Source organism: Sylvia atricapilla, chromosome Z, assembly GCF_009819655.1.
Source record: "Sylvia atricapilla isolate bSylAtr1 chromosome Z, bSylAtr1.pri, whole genome shotgun sequence".
Classification (NCBI taxonomy): Eukaryota; Metazoa; Chordata; class Aves; order Passeriformes; family Sylviidae; genus Sylvia; species Sylvia atricapilla.
The window spans coordinates 45,525,222-45,547,435 of record NC_089174.1 but is presented as its reverse complement, the minus strand read 5'-3'; the positions used below and the strand labels follow the sequence as shown (position 1 = coordinate 45,547,435).

The 22,214-nt window shown below is 46.0% G+C and overlaps 2 protein-coding genes across 3 annotated transcripts; both read left to right on the top strand.

Moving 5' to 3' along the window:
* The first annotated feature begins 6,372 nt into the window (after positions 1-6,372).
* On the top strand, positions 6,373-8,316 carry CDKN2B (cyclin dependent kinase inhibitor 2B). Its single transcript, XM_066338591.1, has 2 exons — positions 6,373-6,513; positions 8,050-8,316. The coding sequence occupies exons 1-2, from the start codon at positions 6,373-6,375 to the stop codon at positions 8,311-8,313; spliced, it is 405 nt and encodes a 134-aa protein (XP_066194688.1). The 3' UTR covers positions 8,314-8,316.
* Positions 8,317-12,359: 4,043 nt separating this feature from the next.
* Positions 12,360-21,848, top strand: LOC136374476 (cyclin-dependent kinase 4 inhibitor B-like). Of its 2 annotated transcripts, none has more exons than XM_066339852.1 (2): positions 12,360-13,057; positions 20,530-21,848. In XM_066339852.1, the coding sequence occupies exons 1-2, from the start codon at positions 12,794-12,796 to the stop codon at positions 20,824-20,826; spliced, it is 561 nt and encodes a 186-aa protein (XP_066195949.1). In that variant the 5' UTR covers positions 12,360-12,793; the 3' UTR covers positions 20,827-21,848. The 2 variants fall into 2 exon arrangements, with proteins under 2 accessions (XP_066195949.1, XP_066195950.1); XM_066339853.1 differs by lacking the exon at positions 12,360-13,057 and adding an exon at positions 18,139-18,276.
* The last annotated feature ends 366 nt before the right edge of the window (positions 21,849-22,214 follow it).

Below are 22,214 nucleotides of genomic sequence, written 5' to 3'. Positions count from 1 at the left end.
TCAAATGCCATTCCATCATCAGTCCTACTAAATACTGAATGTCTTCATCCAGATCTACCACATCCCCACATTTGGCCTTGGTCTGGGTTCAAACCCAAAACTCATCCCTTGACACTTTGGAGCTACCTGATATTACTTCTGGCAGCATATCCTGAAGCTATATTACACATTTTTAAAAAAACTCATAAGAAAGTAAGGGAAACTCACCCATATTCAAAAGTGGAATAAAGCTAGATAAAAACTAAAATTCCAGCTTATGCTTCCTTTTCCAAGGCAAAGAGATCTGCCTTGTAATTTATCAAAAAGTCAGTTGTTCGGTAGAAAAATAAGTGTGTTTTAAGTACCAAATATTATAAGGCAAGTCCAGTGAGATCAGAGTGTCTTGATACAAATGTTTTACAGTAACTTCAACTGTACCGTCTCTCTGGCAGCACAGAAACCCATACTTTTGCTTGCCTAAAACTAGGGTTTGACTAAAGCCTCAGGCACCATCTGTATATTCATGTTTCCACTTTCTAGCTACTGCAAAAAGGCTTTGAATGGCAAATAAAAAAAGAGCAAGCTAGTGGGCAGACTTGTTTTTGATGTCTGAAAGACATCAGGTAAAGTTGACTTATCAGAGTGAACACTTTTAATTTGGAAGACTGTATGAAACCTGACGAATAGGGAAAATTATGCCATGACAAGAAGCAAGGAAGTTCAACATTTGGAAGAAAATTACTTATAGATTTTAAAATACTCTCGTTTTCAGCTAAACACCTACTTCCAGCACCTAATGAATGTTCTCAAGAAAGAGAAAGAAAGCCATGGTTAGAGGCAAACCAATGCTTCACCACTCTGATGAATTTTTACATACTTTGGTGCGACCAGCCTATGTGGGAAGAGATGAGAAGGAGTTGGGCTGCGAGCTGTGGGATTCGCCTGCAGAAGTCCATGGCAGCACGGAGCAGCTTGTCCTTGAGTTGAGGAGGAGACAAGCCTGCCATTAGCTGACAGACAGGTGAACAGCATGTTACCACCCCACAGAAGGACATTTAGAAAGTGTTTTGCTGAGGTGGAAACATGGGATAGGTCATGTGGTAAGAATTACCATGTAAGGAAATACTGTGCCTTGAAAAAATGTACAAAAACCCAGCTTATTTCTTTGAATAAACAATTCAGATTCCCTGCCAATCTGAGCTCATGTCTCAGTTGCTCACAAGTCCGAGCAGTGACATTATCCTGTTTCTTGCTTTTTTCATACTCACAGTTTATGGGCTTATGTGATTTGGTAAAAGAAAGATCCTAGCTTGATAAAACAGGTTTGAAAATATTACCACAGGAGATTATAAAATTAAGAGACAAGCTAAAGATTGCCTAAATTGCTTGGAGTTATAGTGTGATAATCTAAAGCATGTTCCATAGTGACTCATACATTGGTTTTCAATAGCTGCATTGAATAGAGACTCCTCCTATACTCAGTAGTCTGCCAAACAGATTGGGAAGATAAGGTTTGGTACTCCTACCGAGTAATTTTCAAGCTGACCTACAAAGCAAGTTGGGCTAGAGGGAAAGAAAACTCATAATGCTTCTCTTTTTCTTAAAACTTCAAGGGCTTTACAAAAGTGGGACAAAACTAATTTAATACAAATTCCTTACAGATCAGCTTCTAAAAGATATCTTAATCTTCTCCCTGTGTTCCGTATTTAAAGGTAGAACAGGCACAGCTGCCAAAAAGTTCAGAAACATTCACTAAACACTCAGCCAGCAAAGCTCACTTTGCAACCAGCTGACATATGGTCTGAATAAAAATCAAAACCAAGAAGTAATCCTTGATGCCTGTGGTCTCAGGTAATTAAATTTCTGACTGTTGTGCAGACAGAAATTGTGCACTAAATTGCTCTGCCTCTGACCCACCCCCTCAAGCCCCATTTGGAATAATTCAACATGAGCTGAATATGAGTTGACTGTAACTGGGAAATCTTTCTCCTTTTTCCCTGTGGGGATATAAATACTTAGAAATAAAGATGCATCAGTCAATTAGGATAGTTTACTACCAGATTAAATTGAACCTCAGTGTGCTTGTATGCACCCTGACTGCAGTGAGAAATCAATAGCTTTTTGTTGATTTTGGTCACCACACTCTTGATGAAAATCGAAAAAGCTCGTGCAATGGGACTGATTCTCCAGTGCAAGCTGATTGGTGTGTTGCAGCTTCAGCAAGAGTCTTGTCATTAACAATGGTTATACAAGTACATACACTTGGGGAATTGATTAAATGTTCAATCCATGCTAACTGTTGATTTGATGTAACTTTTCAACGTAGTTGTTGATTTTGGGAGATGCATGACACCTGCCTGACATGTTAAGCATGGCTTAGGGCCTCAGCACACTGCCTGACTCACACTCTTCTTCAGACAGTGGGTGACTGGTCCCTGGAATTGCAGAATCACAAAGCCCATGGAGAGTGTGTATGGAAGGTTTTACAGTTCGACTTCTTATACTGAAAACATATCAAATTCAGTAGTTTTTCCTCCCACTGTCCTTCAGATCTATGACCACAATCCTTATGCATAAATGTGAGCCAAAGAGACATTTGAGCCAAAGAGGGATTTGCTCAGCACTGTACAGTTAAGTTATGGGAAGATGGGAATTATTACTTAGATCCTAAGAACTTTTGCTGCAATTGCCACAGATGCCACAGGTGCAAAGCTGGGGCTGTGCTAGACTTTGTGAACTGAATAATGTGCCCTAGATCCTACATTCATGTCTTTCTCTGCAGCCAGCTGTATCTCTGAATGTGAAGGTGTATAGAATGAAAGTTAAAAAAGGAAAAGGGAAATAAAACACTTAAATCTAGATAGCACATTTTTGATGTTGTGGTTTTTCAGGATTTCCATAGTACAAAACACAGGATCAAACCAGTGTGACATCTGTGGATTAGGGAAACCTCTCTGGTAGGGAGAACCCTTACTATCAAAAACCAAAATCAGGGATAATTTGCAGACAAGGTAATTGGCTAGCATCCGATTTTGGTGTCTTGGTAGCTCAGTTCTTCAACATAAGAAAGTAATTTGGACTTTTTGTTTGTTTTGTATGGGGGTTTTGGTTGTGCTTGTTTGTTTTGAGGTTTTTCTTGGGGTTTTATTAGGCATTTGTTGTTTGGTTTTTGGGGGTTGAGAGGGTGCCATTTGTTTTGTTGCTGTTGGTTTTCTAAAGGAGTACTTTCTCTAAGACTGATTAAGCTGTTCTGGGAGAACATTTTATCAAAGAGCCACAAGAAAGCAAATTACATATCCAACATGGTAACCAAATGTGGGAGCAAGTTTCAAGGTAAACTTGAAAAAAGTTTCAAGTTTCATCTGTAAAACTTAAAATTTTAGTAAGAGTAATAGTGCACAGTGAGTTCATTGCAAACATAGTTGGGCAAATAGCCATAAAATTGCCAGAATGGTGTCTATTCCATGTTTTGTGGTGCTGATGTCCACTTTCCTTGAAATAGTACATAAAGAACAACTGGATAAAAAAGAGAAAATAAACTTCCAAAATACTGTCAAAACCACCACAAAGAGACAAAATAAATTAGAATTAGTGGTTTTATACTTCCTCTTGAAAGAAGTGCAAAATCAGGATGTTTTCCTGTTCTGGCTTATTTGCCTACTTATTCTGATCCAGAAAAGGAATGTTAGGTCACCAGTGTTGGCTATTTTCCTACTTCCCAGAGAAAGTGACCCAGGTAACAGAAGAACAGAACCTTCTACTCTAAATGAAACTATTTAAAGGGTGTCAGTTAGAAAAAAAAACATATCCAGGACAAACTGCCAATAATTTTTTCCTCCCCAGGAAAAATTAGGCTCGTGTTTTTGAGCAATACTCAGTTGATTACACATTATGCATTTGAGCATCTTCTTGAATCTCTCAATGTCTCTCTTTTCTCTTTTAGATTGTAGAAAATTGTATTCTTGCAGTGCTTGCAAAGTCCTTCTACTTGCTAAGAGATTTGTATTTATTTGGCATTTTGTCACTGTCCATACATGTAATTAATTAACCAGCAGCACAGAAAGATGTGACACCTCCCTAAGGGATTGTTTTAAGATTATGATTGTACAACTTACCTCTACACTATTAACTTTGAAACAGGAAGTAGTCATTTCCAACTGTGTAGTATCTTTTTTAAAGCTACCATCAACTGGACAGTGAAATTGTCCTTCAGACAGCACATGCATTGCACATGCATGTGCTGTTCTGAATATGCAGCGCATATTCAGAAAAAAAGGGAAAGTTCTATCTGAGATTCCAGCTCCAAGGTAAGCAGTTTCCAGCTAAAATATCTCAATTTTTGCTAGTGGACAGGGTTTCCTTTCTTAGTGAGGAAAATGAGCATTTATGAATTTGCAAAAGGGAGAAGGGAACATTTATGAATTTGCTGGAGGGGAATCTTCCCTAATGTCACTGTATGGGTTTTTCTGATCTGCAGGAAAATTTGTGAAGGACTCCTTAATTTTCCATTAATATGTATTTGACAGAGCTACTTCATGAGGTTAGTAGGAAATGCCACCCTTTTTAAAAAGCAATGTGAAGGAATATTTTGGGGCATGGTTATCTTATTTACCACATAGTTTTGGAATAACAAGTTAAACAAATAAGTGGAAAGCTTATCTTTCTTCAGACATTATTTTCATGCTTTTTCTTTGTTAAAATCAAGTGCCCCGCCTAAATTTTTCACACAATTCCAATAGATGTGATTATTTTTACCATATGGATATATCACTGGCATCAAAGCCTTGTCAGAATCCTTTTTCTTTATTTGTCCTGCAGCTGAGAATCAGGATCAATATACTATGTCTAGGAAACCGATTCTATAATACCTTTCTTTACTACAGCTGTTGTAAAGATCAGATTGCAGTCTTTTCCAGGCTTAGCTATACTGCTCACAGCTTGGGTGTTTCCATTGTACAGTGATCTACATATCAGGGTATACAGATGAAACTATTCCACTTGTTTCCTTTTATTTAATGTAAAAATTCTGAAACATCTTTGTTTTCACATCTGTATGGTATCTGGTGCTTGAATGGAAAACTCATTAGTAAAGAGCAAAGAAAATCAAGCCAAAACAACCAAATCAAAAGCCAAATCCAAACCAACGAAATCGCCAAATCATGTTTAAAAGCCCAATTATTTAACCAGAACCAACAATTTCAAACAAGAAGCTCTTTATTGTGAATGAATATTTTCCACTCATTTCTACCTATTTAAACATACAAAAAGTAGAAAAGTGTAACGATGGAGAAGAATTTGGCCAGTACAGTTTTAGGAACATGCCCGACACTGCTCGACATCGCACTCCACCAGCGCGCACATGCGGGGCGCTTAGGAAGGGTACTTTTAGGGACATGTCGGGAGGCGGGGGGGTCCCCGGAGCGGAGGCAGGGCAGCGGCGGTGGGCAGCAGGCCCGGGCCGGAGCTGTCCGTGGTGCTGCCGCCGCCTCTCCCCCGGGGCCCCGCCCCGGCCCGGGCCTGCCGAGGGGCGGGCGCAGGAACGCCGCCGCGGCCTTTGTTCGGCTCGCAACGTTTCTAAGAGGAAAAAAAAAAAAAAAAAAGGGGGGGGGGGGCGGGAAGGAAAATAAAAGAGCGGTTTAGGCGGTGGGGGGTGGAGACGACGGAGCGGCGATTCATGTCTCAGTGGAGGCTGTCGGCGCCGCTGCACCCGCTGTCACTTGCGTAATCGTCCCTGCTGGCCAAAAAAGCAGAGACAGGAGCTCGCAGTTCGCCCAGGGGAAGGGAAGGAGGGGCGGCCACCTGCGCCTCGGGGTGCCGATGCATGTCCCGAGAGGGAGAGGAGGCAGCGCCGGCGGAACACCGGTGCCGCGGCCACTCTCCCCATTACGTCCCGCTCTCATTAGTCTTTTGCTGCCTTTGCTCCTCCCCTTCCTCTGCCCCTGCTCCTCTCGTGGCGCTCAGGCAGTGGTTAGGACGCTGCTGCCCTTGAAAGAAAGCCCCGGAAAATAAAATAATAGACACTAAAGCTGGAGAAAGAGCCCGCCCCGCCACCGGCTGCTAGCTCGGGAGCTGGGCGCTCTCTGCCGTCGAAGAGCTGCGTAGGTCGCTCCGCCCTGTCACGGCGAGCGAGGCCAGCGGTGACACGGGGATGGGCCGGGCGGCACCAGCCGGGGGAGGAAAACCGGAGCCGGGAGCCTCCGCCGCGTCCTCGCAGGTGGAAGCGGCCTCGGCGTCAGCGCCGCTCGGGAACCTCTGGGCCCGGGCCGCGCCACCGGGGGCACGGGCCGGGCGTTCTCATGGGCAAGGCGCTCCCCGCGGGCCGGGATCGCCGCCGGCAGCGCCGGGCGGCCGAGTGGCGGCTGCGGAGCCGTGCGGGGAGCGGCGGGCCGGGACATGGCGCGGCGGGCGGGAGGCGCGGCGGCGGATGAGGTGGCCAACGCTGCCGCCCGCGGGGACCTGCAGCGCCTCGGCGAGCTCCTGGACGGAGCAGCGGACCCCAACGCCGTCAACTCCTACGGCAGGACCCCCATTCAGGTAGGCAGGGGGACTGTTGCCAGCTGGGCGAGGGCAGCGGCCCTCCGTGCCCTGCCCGAGGAGGGCGGCGACAGCGCCGGGGCAGCAGCGGGCCCTCCGGTGCCCCGGAGGCGGCCGCCCTCCGTCACCGTGCTCGGCTGCTGTCGGGGCGGCGTGGCACAGGGATTCTTCTCGCCTCTCTGGGAAGGAGAAAGTCTTTTACGGTGACGGCCGAAGCAGGGAGGTTTTAGTCTCAGCAAGCCATTACTTCATTTGAACCGAGATAGGATGACTCAAATCCGAGAACTTTAATGCTCATCTCGCAATAAACCTGCAATAAAATGTAACAACTCACGTTTGAAGAAATAATTTCCCTTTCGTTGTACCTCATCTTCTGCTTGATATGACTGTTAGTATTTTTCTTCTCCGATCCTATGGGCAAAAAGAATATTCTGTGGCTCTCACGAATAGAAACACCCGGTCGCGACAGCCTTGCCCAGCTGACGCTGCAGGTCAACAACGAGCAATACCTGTGGGGCTCACTCTGCCCACATTTTACACTCACATGAACGTGTAGGTAGACGTAGTGCCTGGAGGTGTAGTAGAGCTTAAATTTATAAAGGCTGAGTTAATTTTCGAAGTAGTTCTAGCCAGCTGTTTCTTAAAATTTCAAAATAAAACGAAACTGGAATATTCTGAGAAGCTGTATTTAAGTTTTACTGCCAGTGCTTGCGAAACACTCTCCTACAAAATGTCGGTGGAGCATTTCACTCGAAAGAGGTATTCATTGCCGTCCTCCAGTTCTGTTGTTTTTTGGTTTTGGTTCTGCTTATTTTTTCCCCAATCTTCGCGGCAGGGACATAGCCCCTGGTGAACACACTGCTAGGTGCGCTAAGGAAAATCCAGCTTAGAAAACGGCGAGCCCGAGGGGGAGGGCTGTCGGACACGTTGGTACTGCCCTGGACACGCGGGTCAGGCCGCAGGTTCATTCCCTGCTGGCAGTGAGGGGAGCGAGGGTGCGGCGCCGCAGACATGGCGGGCTCTCTGCAGTAAGCATCTCCTCTTGCCAAGGACCCTCTGGAGAAGTGTCACGGATACGAGCGGAACCATGGCGGTCCCCGCGACCCCCTGCACCGGCACGGTTCCGTGGGGCTGGGTGCAAAGCGACCTGGGACTTGATCTGGGTTTCCGGCGGAGCGCGTCGGGAGGAGGGCGAGCCCCTTCCCGGGGACACCGAGCAGACTCGGTTCGTCTGCTCCAAGCCTACGGACCCCCGCCGGCAGGCCTACTGCGCATCCACACACCCCGACAGGGGTCTCGAACCTCTCTCACCCGCCTGTTCCCTCCTGTCCCCTGGCGTGGATAGGAGAGTTTTCCAATGCGGCGACGCTACCCAGACGGGTACATTTTCTTCACCGTTTGTGGCACGTCCGGAGCCGATTTCCATGCCTCACCCTCGGATTTTCTTCTCCTTTCCATTGCGGACCCCTATTCCTTTCTCGCCGAGCGAGAAAGCCTGAGCTCTGTGGTGGGCACTGACGCTGTCTCTCCCCGCAGGTGATGATGATGGGCAGCCCGCGGGTGGCCGAGCTGCTGCTGCGGCGCGGAGCCGACCCCAACCGCGCCGACCCACGCACCGGCTGCCTCCCGGCGCACGACGCGGCCCGCGCCGGCTTTCTGGAGACGCTGGCGGCGCTGCACCGGGCCGGGGCGCGCCTCGACCTCCCCGACGGCCGCGGCCGCCTGCCCCTCGACGTGGCGGCGGGGGGCCCGCACGGAGCGGTGGGGCGGTACCTGCGCGACCCGCCGTCCTGTGCCTAACCTCTTCCCGGACCATTGCCCGCGCCCCACTCGGGAGACACCAAATAGAACAGTACTCACGCGATGCTGTGAATAACCCCTGATCGCGTTTCCCTGCTGGAACGCACGAAGGACAATATTTTTTAAGTCATGCCCTTATATTATCCTGCAGTAGAAATGCTATGGGCCTCTGCAGGCCCCCTTTTCCACACAAGAGTCCAAACACTGAAGAGAAATATGAAATATGACACATGAAGTACGAAATATTAAATATTAAGTACGAAGTATGAAATATGGAGGAAGAAAGTACTAAATGTGAAAATATTAAATAGCTAATATTGAATATTAAATATGAAGGAAAATCCCTGCACAGAGATACACTACTATAAACCCTTCCTCTGTTTTGATGGGGCCACGTCTGGACTTTCTGCTCCCCAGGGCCCTCTACTCACACTTGCTAGCTCCCTGTCTGAAGAAGATAGAAAAGGCTTCAGGGTCTCCCTGTCCCGACAGCTCCATTTGGTTTTGGTTAAACCGAACTGAAGGGGTGCTGAAACCAATCGGCCACCTCTGGCAAAACCAGTTGGATCAGTGCTTCCTGGTGTGATTGCAGCTTTGGTAAATACCTGCTTAAAACCACGTAGGATACTGTGCATGTCTGTACACGTATTGACAGCGCATCCGTGGCTTTCGTTGTGCAGGCTGCAACCATGACCAGGACCTGGGAGGAGAAAATAGAGATTTGTGTCTCTGCAAGTCTGATATGGTCCCCAGCTGAAGTACTCCTTTTAACAACTTGCAAGTGACCTCTCCTGAGTTATAGTACTTCTTAAAAAATCATGTGATTGTAAAACCAAGGAGCCGTAAACGAAAAATTAAAAGTAATACATCTGAGCTCGACTCCAGGGCTTCCTAAGATGCTTGGAGGTGACACGTTTGGTAAAGAAACAAGCAAACCTTTGAAACAGCTCTGCTGCTGGTGGAGGGGGGCTACATATTATGTGACAATCGATACATGTTTTACTGGCTGCTTCGGTGCCGGGGGAGTTGGATGTGAGCGCCCCAGGGAAAAGATACAGCAACAGCCCAGCCTCTGCCGAGGTGCAAGAAACAGGCGGGGAGACCCGCTCTCACCGCAGCGAGTCCCCGAGCCCCAGAGAGGTGTGCTGAGGGAGCGGACAGAGAGCAGCGAGCCGGGCGGTGAGGCAGGCGGTGGGGACGGTGCTCCCCGCCGGTGCGGGACAAGTGGTAGACCCTGCCTCCCTCCCTGGAACCCAAGAGGGGCTCTGTTCACACGTCCTGAACCTTAGGGACTGAGAAAGGGACAGACGACGCAGTGACAGAGCTCAAGGTCTCATACCCCAGCGCTAACCCGGGCACTTTGCAGAGCTGCCTGTAGAAAAGGTGATAAAGATTTATCTTGGTTTTGCATTCCTGTTAAGAATCCAACCCCTAGGTATCTCGTATATAAACGAGAAAAATATCGTGTATACCTTTTTCATAACGGATTGGAATATGTTATTTATTATAATGTTATTTCATACAATGTGTGCTTTATAATTACTTCGTATCTGTTGTCATATTATAAAATAGTTATGTCATTAATGTACATAATGTATTTATGTGCTACCTATATAAAAATACATGATACACATATAGAACACACATATATAAAACGTTATGATTATGCATAAATGTGATATATTTGCTTATCAATTATTTTTATATGCAATATGCGTAGTTTAATTATGCTTCTTGGTTTAATTATAACGAAATTAAAATTATATAAAACACATAAAAAACACGTATCAAACATTTTTGTTATCTTTAGTCTATATTCACAGTTTTTCATCATAAGAATGTCTAGAACATATGTTTTATACATATTTTTAAGTAGAAAACACGTAACATTATAATATGCTATTATAACACCTTATTAATTTGTGCTGCACTCTGCCCTAGAAGATGGCATAGCCGAACCAAGGACAACACTGGGGATGCAGCAGTTAAGTGCCTGCATCCCATGCCTGTGGGAACCAGAATGGAGCTGCAACCAGGTGTGGAGATGGGGGAAAGCTAGAGCCTGGCCACACTCCTTACAGAACAATAAGGTTCTATTAAGCTGCACTTCCATCCTCAATTGGACCAGTATTCCTGTTTTAAATCATCATTTTCTCCAAGAACAAGATTTCATTTCAATTTTTTAGCTTTTCCACTAAGGCTTATGAAACTACAGCAACAAAAAATAGTAATATGATATCACTGCTGTTATTGTTTATAAACTTGGCAGGGGAAAAACACAACTTGCTAGGCTGATTGCACCAAATAAGTAGAGTAGGTCCTCAAACCCCAGCAGGGCTAAATACCTAATTGTTATAAATCTGCCTCACAGAGTATGTCCAGAGCCCCTTCCCAGATCAGGCTCATGGTGAGGATTACTCACACCATGGAAGGGTGGGGATCACTGGCAAGATCCTGCTTGGCTGCAGGAGCTTCCACAGGCACCTTTTCTTCTAGCAGCAGCAGCAGCGGCTCTAGAGCTTGGAGTCGTCTTCGAAAAGAAGAATAGTAACAGTTAACAACAAACAGCAGCAGCAGTACAGTTTATCAAGAAAGCCCTACAAGTATTATGTTTAAGATGGCAGATTACTAGCCATTATTATTTTTAATATTGCTTCTGTAACTGAGTACATGTGCGAGCCTTCTGCAACAGGGTTTGTGCCCTCTGTGCAGGACGAGCCCCAGATATTCGAGCCCTGTGGGGCGAGCCCCATACATTCAGCATTGATGGGTATTCGGTTTCTATTGACAAAGTTGTTGTACATCCTCTCACTTCTCCTCTGGCTCTGGCACCTGTATTGTAACATTATGGGTAGGCGTTCATTTCTCTGAATTTTGCCTTGTCTGTCAGGGAGCAGTAGTCACGGCAGGAGAGGAGAGGAGAAAATAACGAGGAAAACAAAACAAAAAAAAAAAAAAAAAAAAAAAGAAAAAAAAAAGAAAAGAAAAAACTTCTCTCTAAAGATGCTTTCGTTTCTAAACGGGCGATTTCACTCACCCCGTTTCCCAGGCTTGAAATCAGACTTGAAACCATTACAGGCTTTTTTTCCTTATCAGCGTTGTTGTTAGGGTTACTCCGTGCCGGGGAAGGAGAAAGCTTGTGTTGACATCCGAGTTATTACTTTACGTCCATTCGAGCGAAAGTGGTGTCTGTTGCGGGGGATGGTGTTGCACACGCTTATGTTCACTATCCCTCCCAGGGACTGCTACTCTGCGTCCTCTCCCGGCGCTTTTCCCGCGGCTCCGCGCAGTCCTGGAGCTGCCCTGAACCCTCTCCCCAGCCACCTCAAGCCGTGACCGGCCGAGCCGGGCCCCGCCGCTCCCGGGGAGGGCGAAGGTGCGCCAGCAGAAACGGCGCTCTGCCTGCCCATCCCTCTTCTCACGGCTCATATGGAGGCACTCTGCACCCGGAGGGCGGGGGGAAAGCGCAGGCAGAAGGATTCTTGGGGTGAGAGACGGAACAGTGAGGTAGCAGTAACCCCCTCCACAGCCCAGGGATGCTCTGCCCGGCGGCAGAGCTGGCTCAGCACCGGCTGTCGCGGGTCTCGGCAGCTCCCCGGTGCTTCCGGGGAGCCAGGCGGGCAGGAGAGCGCCAGCAGGTTGACTGGAGATTCTGAGCCACCCTCCGCTGCTCCCCTGCCCCGCTCCAAAACCTCGTATTTAAAAGGAAAGCGAAGAGGTCCGACACCGCGGAGCACGAACGGGGAGAGGGCCCGGGGCCTGGGAGGGGAACCTTTCATTACCCGTTTTCTGTGACCGGCGCGGGGAAATCGAAATCCTCTTTTCTCCCCTCGCCCCCGGCCCCTCTTCCCCCACTCGCTGCGCTCCGCTACGCAGCGCTCCCGCGTCCCGTTCAAATGGCCATGTGACGCTCGCCAGGGCCAACACTGGCCCGCGCTTTTAAAGCGGCAGCAATCCGCTAGCCGGCTCCCTGAGTGCCAGCGCGGCGATGAGCGCCTCCCAGGCCCCCTGCCCGTCGGGGCTTTCCTGGGGGACGTGGGGTCCGAGAGCAACTGAATAGCAAGAAAAAAACCCCAAAGCAGTCCCCAAACGGAGCGGGAGGCGGTGTGTTTGGAGGGGCAGAGCGGGGGGAGGACAAGGAGATGTCGTCAAGGCTTTATTTGAAAGCAGGGGAGCGCCCTGCGATTGGCCGGTCTCCACGCCCGTCTGGTAGCGCTGCTCCCCGGGACCAGACAGTGGGAGGGCAGTGGGAGGGCAGAGGAGCGATCTCCCGCGTCCCCATCCCCCGCTGACAATCTTCCTTTCCCCGCTTTCGAGTCGGGAGCTGTCATCGTGGGAGGAGTTTAGAGCGGGGGGGTAAGGGGAGGGGTGGAGAGCGGAGGGAGGTGAAGTGAAATGGGGAGTCGAAATTAGTTAAACGGAAAAGAAGAAAAAAAAAAAAAAAGAAAGAAAAAAAAATAAAGAAAATCCTCTCCAATGAATGGAGGGTGAGAGGGCCGATTCACTGGTGGGGCCCCGCTGGGGAGGTATTTGTAGCGAGACGCGCCCGCGGCTTCCCCGCACCCATGACCCCCCGGATAAGGTGCACCATCCACTTTCGGCGCGCCCGCAGCCTTCCCTGGGCCTGGGCGCTGGGCTGGCGCATCGTCCGACGCGTTTTCGGGGCGCTGGGGCGGCGCTGGCCGCGGCGCCTCGCCCTGCAGCTGGTCCTGCGGCGGAGGCGCCGCGGGAGCCCCCGGCCCAGGTAGGACGCCGGGAGCGGGCTGCTCGGGGGGGCGCGGGCGGCCCGACGGGGCGGCGGGAGCGGGAGGCGGCGGCCCAGCGCCGGTGGCAGCGCCGAGGGGACCCCTCCACGCCGCATGTTCAGATGGCACCGGGAACACGTTAGATTTCTACAGGCAGGGTGTTTCTGTGCGGGTGGTTTGTTTTTTGGTGGTTTTTTTTTTTTTTTGATTGGTTGTTTTTTTTGTTTTGTTTTGTTTTGTTTTTTTGTTTTTTTGGTTTTTTTTGTTTAAGCAGTAGAGAATGTCTGGCTCTTGAAAATTACCGTAACTTATTTCTGCCTTGCTCCCACTTTTTGAGAAGTTTTCTGTATAGTTTATTACGAAAATATGATCCCACCACCCCTTACCACCCTTTTTAGACAGTTCCTTGCAAACGAGGAACATAGCTGTTTCTCTGAAGAGAGAAAATGGCCACTGTTTTCCGACCGTGTATTATTTTCCACACTTGTAAACGACAGTGAAATACAGTCGCTTACTTTTCCTTAGCTTACCATTACGAAAGTATGGGAAATAAGGGTCAGCGCAGCCGAGCAGCATCAGAAAGAATAATTAATATACACTCGTATGAAGGACCTTGAGAGACATCCGAGGTCCGGGCAGTTTTGGAGAATTTTTCCTTATTGCAGAGTGCAAAATTGGATTGTTGTGGACCTAGGTATTAATTATCACACATAAAAAAATAACAATAATAATTAGACATACAGTGAGGCTAAAGTGAATATTAATTTTGATGAAAAATTGAGGATTGTTCTGCAAAATCCTCATAGTTATCAGAGCATTCCACAACCTCCTCTAATACAGAGCACAGACTGGAAAAGAACAGAGGGGGAAGCAAAGTAGAAATATTTAACTCAAAATTACTTCAAAAATAGAGACCATTTATTTTGACTTGTATAAATAGATATATAAATTTTTTAACCTTTCAAGCTATAGGACTCAGAGTGTGGAGATAAAGTAACTTAGAGGTTCCCAGCTCCACTGTCTGTTTAGATTGCTTCCAGTGATATTTGAATAAGAAGTGTGAGGCCATACACACAGATACACACACATAAAAACTTATTCACAGATTTATAAATATATAAATCAGAGACTATAGTCAGTTTTCCTTGTTGCCTTCAATGCCTCTTTTTTTTTTTTTTTTTTTTTTTTTTTTTTTTTTTTTTTTTGCATTTGTAGTAGGCCTCATTTCTTTATTCTGCAGTAAATGGGAGAAAAAGAAAGCATAAACTCTGTCTGACCGAAAAAGCATGAATCTTAAATACAAACATAATTATTAGGATGCTAATCCCCTCGAAGTAAATTCTCTGTGGCAAGGAAAAAACTCCTTCACAGATCTGAAACTGTGGTTGTTATTTTCTCATTCTATTTCCACACTTGCTGTAAGTACTGCTACTTTTTTGTCCCCTTCTTCTGAGGATTTAGTTGGCGAGAATGAGTTTTTCTAAAATGCCAGTTAGCTCTAGACTGCAAATCTCATTTTGAGGGGCCTGGGTCCTTGAGTAAGACATGTGTGAGTGTTAAATTTAATTTAAAAAACCCTACCATAAAACCAAACAAAAAACCCTACGAAAAATACAATGCCCAAGGATAATTCTTTAACTGTCTAGGGTAACACATAATGGAGTTGTGACTGCTCCATCACCGAAACCAGGCTGTATGAGGTAGGGCAGTGGGGTGGGATTGGAAATAATATCTCTGATATTAGAGTCTCTTTCCAAACCAAACCAATCTCTAATTGTAAGATACACTCTATGAAGTATTTATTCATTATTATTGCAGTTTCTTTGAGATATGTCTGAGCTTTTGTGTGTGGTTTGGTTTTAGCTTTGTCTGTTCAGGATAATTTTTAGATCACTTTTAAGTTCAATAGAAATCCCCATGGCACAACTACTGAACGACTAATTTAGGTGAGAGATTTTTTTCTGTTCTTAAACAATATGTGTAATCAGGATAAATATCTTTGGAAAATTCTGACGTTTTAAAGTGAAGAGAAGAACGATAATGTTAAATTATTTCTGTACATGGCTATTGCTTCATTTTTAGTTTAACTCGGAACAACTGTTTCACCCACCACCCCCCTTATATATGAAATAGGTTACTTCCATGCAACCTCTCCATTGCACCTCCTAGCCTTGCCTCTTTTGTGCCATTTTTGCCTATTTACAAGCTAGGAAATCCCAAAATTATGTTTTTTATAGTTTGTCTCTCTTTATATATATATAGTCTATATATATATAGTCTATATATATATGTGTGTGTATATATATAGGGGTTTGTTGTTGTTTTTGTTGAAAGAGAATTACTTGCTAAGCCTTAAACAGGCCTTAAGATGGCTGTTTGTTAACTGAAAGTTACCTATTCTGTCCTTTGTGCTCTTATCAAAACATCTCAGAACAATTTGCAGGATTACTGTAGTGTAGTATTAAAATGGATCTGTTTTCAGTGTCAAAGATCTGTATGGTTGAATAATGATTCTAAAATTGAATAAATGCAGAAATGTAGGATAGGATAGGATAGGATAGGTACACTGCTTAACATGATTTTTTTTTTCTCATGAAAATATTTTTGCAGTAAGGCTTAACTGGGGGAAAAGGTGAATTCACCTCCCTCTCCCCACCCCCACCCCTCGAGGTACAAGGTTCTTTTTCACAACACACTAACATCAGCTGTGTTATTATTACCCTAACTTCAGATATGACTCTCTGTTGTTATGTTTTGAATCTTTTCTTGGTACTAGAATTGTATAATATAAGATTTGCTTTTAGAGGGGGAAGAAATCGCATTATTTCAATAATGTAACTTAAAATGCTGTGACTTTAAAATGTTCTAGTAGTTTGATGTTATTTGGAGGGTCAGTAATAATAATACTGGGACAGTATTTTTTGTTTTAAACTATTATCTTTTAACATAATTTAGTGAAGATGGAGACATAGACAAGCCCTCTGATTTGAAGTAACATCTTTACTTGAAAATATATTGACATGTGAACATACTTTTTTTTCCTTCACAGAATTAACTAGGTTAGAAAAGAATTTTAAGGTCATTGAGTTCAACCTATTTTTATGCTTATATACTCACAAAAAGACATGTATTCCTGTATTTATACATACAGATGCATAAAATCCATGTTAAATATTATTTCACAGAAAGCAAGACTAGGCAGAGTTGCAGACCTGTAACCCTGCCACACATCACAGTTGATTTGAAATTTTAATACACCTGACAGATATAACCAAGGAGGTTTTCTCCTTGGATTTGTATCTACGTGGCTATCATTAATGTCAGAGAGCACAAGAAGAACTGGAATATATTTTGCCATTTGGGTGGGGGATCGTCTTAATTTATTAGACTGTACAAACTTAAAAAAAAATCCACTCTTTCAAATGTGGGGTTGGTGGGGTTTGTTTGTTTGTTTGTTTGGTTTTTGTTTTTTAGTATTTATTTATTTGTTTTAAATTGTCTGTCTGTCCCGGGGGCCGCTTTGCACCATGTTTTGTAGAAAAACCACAATGAGGTGGGGAATTCACCACAAGCAAGCGAGGGTCTCGCCTCAAATATTGGACCCTTATCATGCAATGCGACTTGCCCCAGAAACTTGACAAGGGAGGCTCAGAAAGCCGCTAAATGAAGACATTTTAGCGAACTTCTGACTTGTCTATTCAGGGGTAAATCTCTGTTTATTTCTCCTCATCTGAGGATGTCTCTGCTTTTGGCTAATAGTAAATGTTTAGCATAAAATCACCGTGTTCCTCTTCAAGCGATGGAGAGCCCCTCGGGGGTTGTATCTGCACCGCAGATACTTCTGCGGCGTTGCACCGGTCTTCTGAAAAAAAAAAAAAAAAAAAAAAAAAAAAGAGAGAGATTAGGGAACTGTCGTTGTGAGATATGGAGGGAAGGGGAAAAAAAAACCCCAAACATACAACAGCAACCAAACCAAAGAAAGAAACAACCCACCGAAAAACCAACCAAACAACCCACCAAAAAAAAAAAAACCCACCAAAATCACAACACCCTTATTCCCCTTGCCTCTTACAAAGGTCTGCTCGGAACTGGTGGCAGAATAAAATCTTCACCGCGCGAGTCGTGGCTGCCGATCACCAGCTGCCCCTCGACGGCCGCGGGGGTGGCTCGGGGCGGGGATGTGTGTGTCATGGGCGTGCTCGAGGCCTGCCCGCCTCCTCGGGGAGACGCTTAGCGAAAAGCTAAGGGCGGGGCCAGATGCTTGGATTTTGTAGATCTCCAGGCGAGATTCTTTTGCCTGGCCTCCGGCTGCGCAGCTGGAGCTGCACCTTACCCTGGCGTGCCCTCGCCGCGGTTTTCCTGAAGCGATCCTCTTCTCTCCGGTCCCTTCCTCATCCGGTTCGCCAGCTCTTGGCAGGCGCAGGACGGAGGGATGGACCCCCGACCCCACCCTCGGTGGGGGCTCGGTCAGGGCAGGACCCTTTTCGGAGACATCACTCTCACAAAAAGTCCCTCTCTATCCCGGCAAAGTTCAGGTCCGTCGTCCCTTCATCATGTCGTCGACCCCCGCGTTAGATACTCTCGTGGCGCGCCCCACCTGCCCTGCCGAGGTAGCTGCCGTGGAAGATGTTTGCCCGTGGGTCGGCGCCCCGCCCCCCTGCCTTCGCAGCCCGCCCCGATATGGGGAGAGGTTGGGGGCGCAAGGCCACCGCCCCCAGCCCTTCTTCCCGGTGAGAGGATAACCCCGCGAGAGCCGCCCGCATTTTGGGTGGGGATGAAAGCGGCCCGGCCTCCGAGGTGCCGTGCTTGAGGCTGCCGGCATCCCGCGGTCCTTCGCCACCCTGCCGGTGCCCCTCGCCCCAGGCGGAAACGCGGACGGACTCCCCCGCAGCCGCTGGGATCCGGAGCAGAGCGGATGCTGCAGCCGGACCGGCCGGGCGGGGCAGGAGGGAGTAGGATGGCGGGGGGGGGCCGCTGCCCTAAGGAAAAGAGGAGCTGCATCGCAGCGACGGACGAGATCTCAGCCAGGGAAAAGAGAAAGCCAGCGGCAGCCGTGGGGCTCAGGTGGCAGGGTGGGGCGATGGAGGGGTCTCACCGGAGCGATGGCGACCGCCTGTGCAGCGCCGCCGCCCGCGGGGACCACGAGGAGGTGAGGAAGCTCCTGGACGCAGGCGTGGATCCCAACGGGACCAATTCACTTGGGAGAGCCCCGCTCCAGGTACGGAGCCCAGGGGAGAGGGGGTAGCTGTAAGGGCGCGGAGTGGGGAAGCTGTGCTCTGCCGCGTTGGTGGGGAAGGATGGATATCTCCTGTTTAGAATGAATTTTTATGGTTATTGTCGGAACCGTGCTCCAGCTGCAGCTGTCTGAATTCAAATGGGCCGTTTACTTTTTAAACAAGCCCTGCCGTCCTGAAAATACCAGATGGAGTTTAGTGGGGAACCGCTGGCAGCAAACGAATTTTTCTAGGGGATACTCAAAAGAAGTGGGACTGCAAAATCCGCCTCAAGATAATTTATCCAGATAGGTTTGGGGAATGATCTGCGCTTCGAGCAAATTTCTTGATTTTTAAAATATGGCCCGAAGAGGTCTTTGTTCCCCAAGGAAATTGAAGCGGAGCCCCTTTCTAGTATATTCATGAACAAAAAACCCTAGAAACTGTGCTGGTAAAAATTGTAACTTGAAACTAGATATATATTAGTAGTCGTTTTTTTTTCTTTTAGTAGTAGTAATTTTAATATTCTCTAAACATCAATAATGTCAGTATTTATTGATAGATGTTAGAATACCACTATGTAAATTTGCTTTCCAGGCAGTTTGAGAATTAGAAGTGTGCTATATTAATCGACATACTGAAGCAGATGCTTTTTAAATGTTCGTTGAACTATTAGTATACTGTATTTAAATACTAGATTTAAACTAGAGTTATCTATCTCATGAAGATTTTTTAAGTTGTCATTTGAAGAGATATATTTAATGATTCATCAGCTAAGCTGAACAGCCATTTTAACCATTTTTGCACTTTACGTGAAAATGAAATATTTTTTCTGAAGTGTATTTCAGAGAAAGGCTCTCAGAAAGTTATTCGTTTTATTTCTGTTTTATGTTCAAATTACAGACTAAAAGAGTCTCCAAACTCTTATAAATTATCTCTTTCCGTTCCTCATTTCAGGCTAGGTTCTCTTTCTCTAGTCAGCAGCTTGCAAAATGGCTGACTCCTGAATATGTGGACCCTCTTTTTCCTTCTTGAAAAGATTTATATAGGGAATTTGTATAGTATGATATTTATAAGTATTTTCACACTTCTACTAAAAATAAATCAAATTGTTTGAAATGCACAAAACAAAGTCCTGGGAAAGAAATTGATAGAAAAAGTATTATCTTAAGATCTTTTTACAAAGTGTTAATTCTCAATTTATGGCAGTTAAAATTCCACTGAAAATGACCAGGACAATAAGGGAAGTAAAACCCCATGTGCAAATTTATTTTGGTTTTTGGTCGATTAGGGATTTTTGTTGGGTTTTGTTCAATCGTGTATGATCAAACGTGGCCGAAAGTTTCTGATAGTGGCAGAAAAGCAGGATCTCATTAGAGATTTGCCATTTAGGCACAAAATATCATTCGGAATTTTCTATCAGCTAAGTTTTGTGCATTGCTCGTGAGTGCTCAGCACCTCTTCTCAGATGACTGAGAAGACAGAGCTGGGAGGAAAAAAGAAAAAAAGAAAAAATGTCTTGGAGGGGAAAAATCGGAAATACCCACACTGAATGCCGAAAGGAGCCACACCCAGCTGCATTGCCCATTGCTGTGCTGACCGTTGATTAATGGATAATTCATGCAAAGTCACAGAAATGCAAGGTCCCTCAGGGCAGTCACAAAATACATGGTGTGTATATATAGTATACAAATATATATCAACCCTTAATGTGTATAAATATATTTAACGTATTTTAAATATATGTGTATGCCTAAATGGATTTATATATCCATTGTATATGTATACATGCACTATTTATTATATAATAAAGAGTACATTTACATAAAGGGCATCTCTATTGTGTGTATATATCTGTACACAGACACGTGTTTCTCCGTATAAACACGTGTGTGTACATAGATATGCTTATACACACACCACAAGTACCATTTTTACCGTAGTGTATAGAAATGGTATAAATGTGAAGCAGAACATACACACGTTTTTTACCTAGTCTGGAAACCACTAGCTAATATTTTAAATTTAATATCTAATCATAGACTGTCTCGAGCTGGAAGGGACCTGTACGGATGGATGATCGCAAACCGCTGTCACAATATATGCAGGTCACGAGCTACAAGTAGCCGGCATAGGAGAATCGTAGGGGAATTACGCCTCAAAAGAGGCGCCGGTCCGGCCGCCGCCAGCCCCGGCTGCCCCCCCGACTCTCCCTGGTGCTCGGGACGGGTGGGCACTGACGCTGTCTCTCCCCGCAGGTGATGATGATGGGCAGCCCGCGGGTGGCCGAGCTGCTGCTGCGGCGCGGAGCCGACCCCAACCGCGCCGACCCACGCACCGGCTGCCTCCCGGCGCACGACGCGGCCCGCGCCGGCTTTCTGGAGACGCTGGCGGCGCTGCACCGGGCCGGGGCGCGCCTCGACCTCCCCGACGGCCGCGGCCGCCTGCCCCTCGACGTGGCGGCGGGGGGCCCGCACGGAGCGGTGGGGCGGTACCTGCGCGACCCGCCGTCCCCTCCGGGAGCCGGGGGGGCCGCTGAGGAGGCTGGCCGCTGACCTGCCCCCGCCGTCCCGTCGAGTCCTTGTCCCCTCGTCCCTTGCAAGCCGCTTCCCTCGCGAGTATCCCCGCCGCGAGCCATCGCGAGTAACCAGCGGTTGGCGGCGCTCCCGATGTCCGACTGCTGGGGAGTCCTCCAGGGCTCCAGCTGTGCGTCCCGGGCACTCCGGCTCCCGCTTCTGCAAGAAGACACGTGCTGCTCAATTTCCTGAGAAAAAGAAGAAGAAAAAAAAAAAAAAAAAAAAAAACAAAACACCAAAACACAATCAAGACTAGCGCTCCTGCTGCTCCCTCTCATGCTCTCCGGCAGGCAGAGGACATGCAGCAGACGGTTCTTCTGAGCTCTAAGAGGGGAAAAAAATTTAAATGTTCGCCTTTTCCCCCCACTTTTTTTCCCTTTTTTTTTTTTTCTTCTTCTTCTGTTTTTCCCTTATGACTTGCTCATTGCCCTGCAAAGCTTTGTATTTTAGTTATTCCTTGTAATCCTTTTACGTTGTTGTACACCGAAATAGTGAACAGTTTAGCCATATCATTCAAAAATTTAATTAATCTCCAAATCTTCTCACGAGCCCTCTAACATACAGTTTGAACACCAAGATATAACAGTGATTGAATGGTAAAAATTTTAAAGCTAATCCGCATTACAGTTTGAGAACTACAAACATTTTGTGTGGATGTATTTATAGAGATTTGTGTGAGAAAACAATTGACAATCAATTAGTTACTTCATAATTTTTTGCATTTGGAGGCCCCATTTGTTCAGAAGATATGGACAACGAGCTTCTTATTTTTAAAAAAGCTTTCCAGGTCTCTAAACCAGATATTTGGAAACAAAAACAAATGACCGAGTTTGGTTATAAATCTGGATCTTTGCCTACTTTTTGGCTTTTGTATTCTGTTTTTTCTATGTAATTTCTATTGTCTACCCGATGTTCATACTACTTATGTGTGATTAAATGCTTGCTATTATTCAGTAATAAAACATGAAAAAGATTGGCTTAAAAATAATTCACTCCTCGTGTTCGACTATTTAATGGTCCTGTGTGCAGCAGTACTTAGTAGGGTGGTGTTATTTATTTCAACTTCATTCGTTGCTTTCCATTTTTATGTGTGTGCCTGCATAAATAAATATGGATACACCCAGTACAATCACGCAGGTCAGATAACAGACCTTTTTGCGGATATGCATTATTTAAGCACATAAGCACAAGACCTAAAAATACCCAAATCGTTTATTTCCTTATTGAAAACAACACTTACAGTGCAAAAAGAAAGCTCACCTGCACTTTGTTCTTTTGCATAACTTTAAGATGTATTTTTACAAGTGGAGAGTTTTCCTTTGGTTAGGGCACAGAAGCAGAGCCAGATCCATTTATTTAAAATAGAA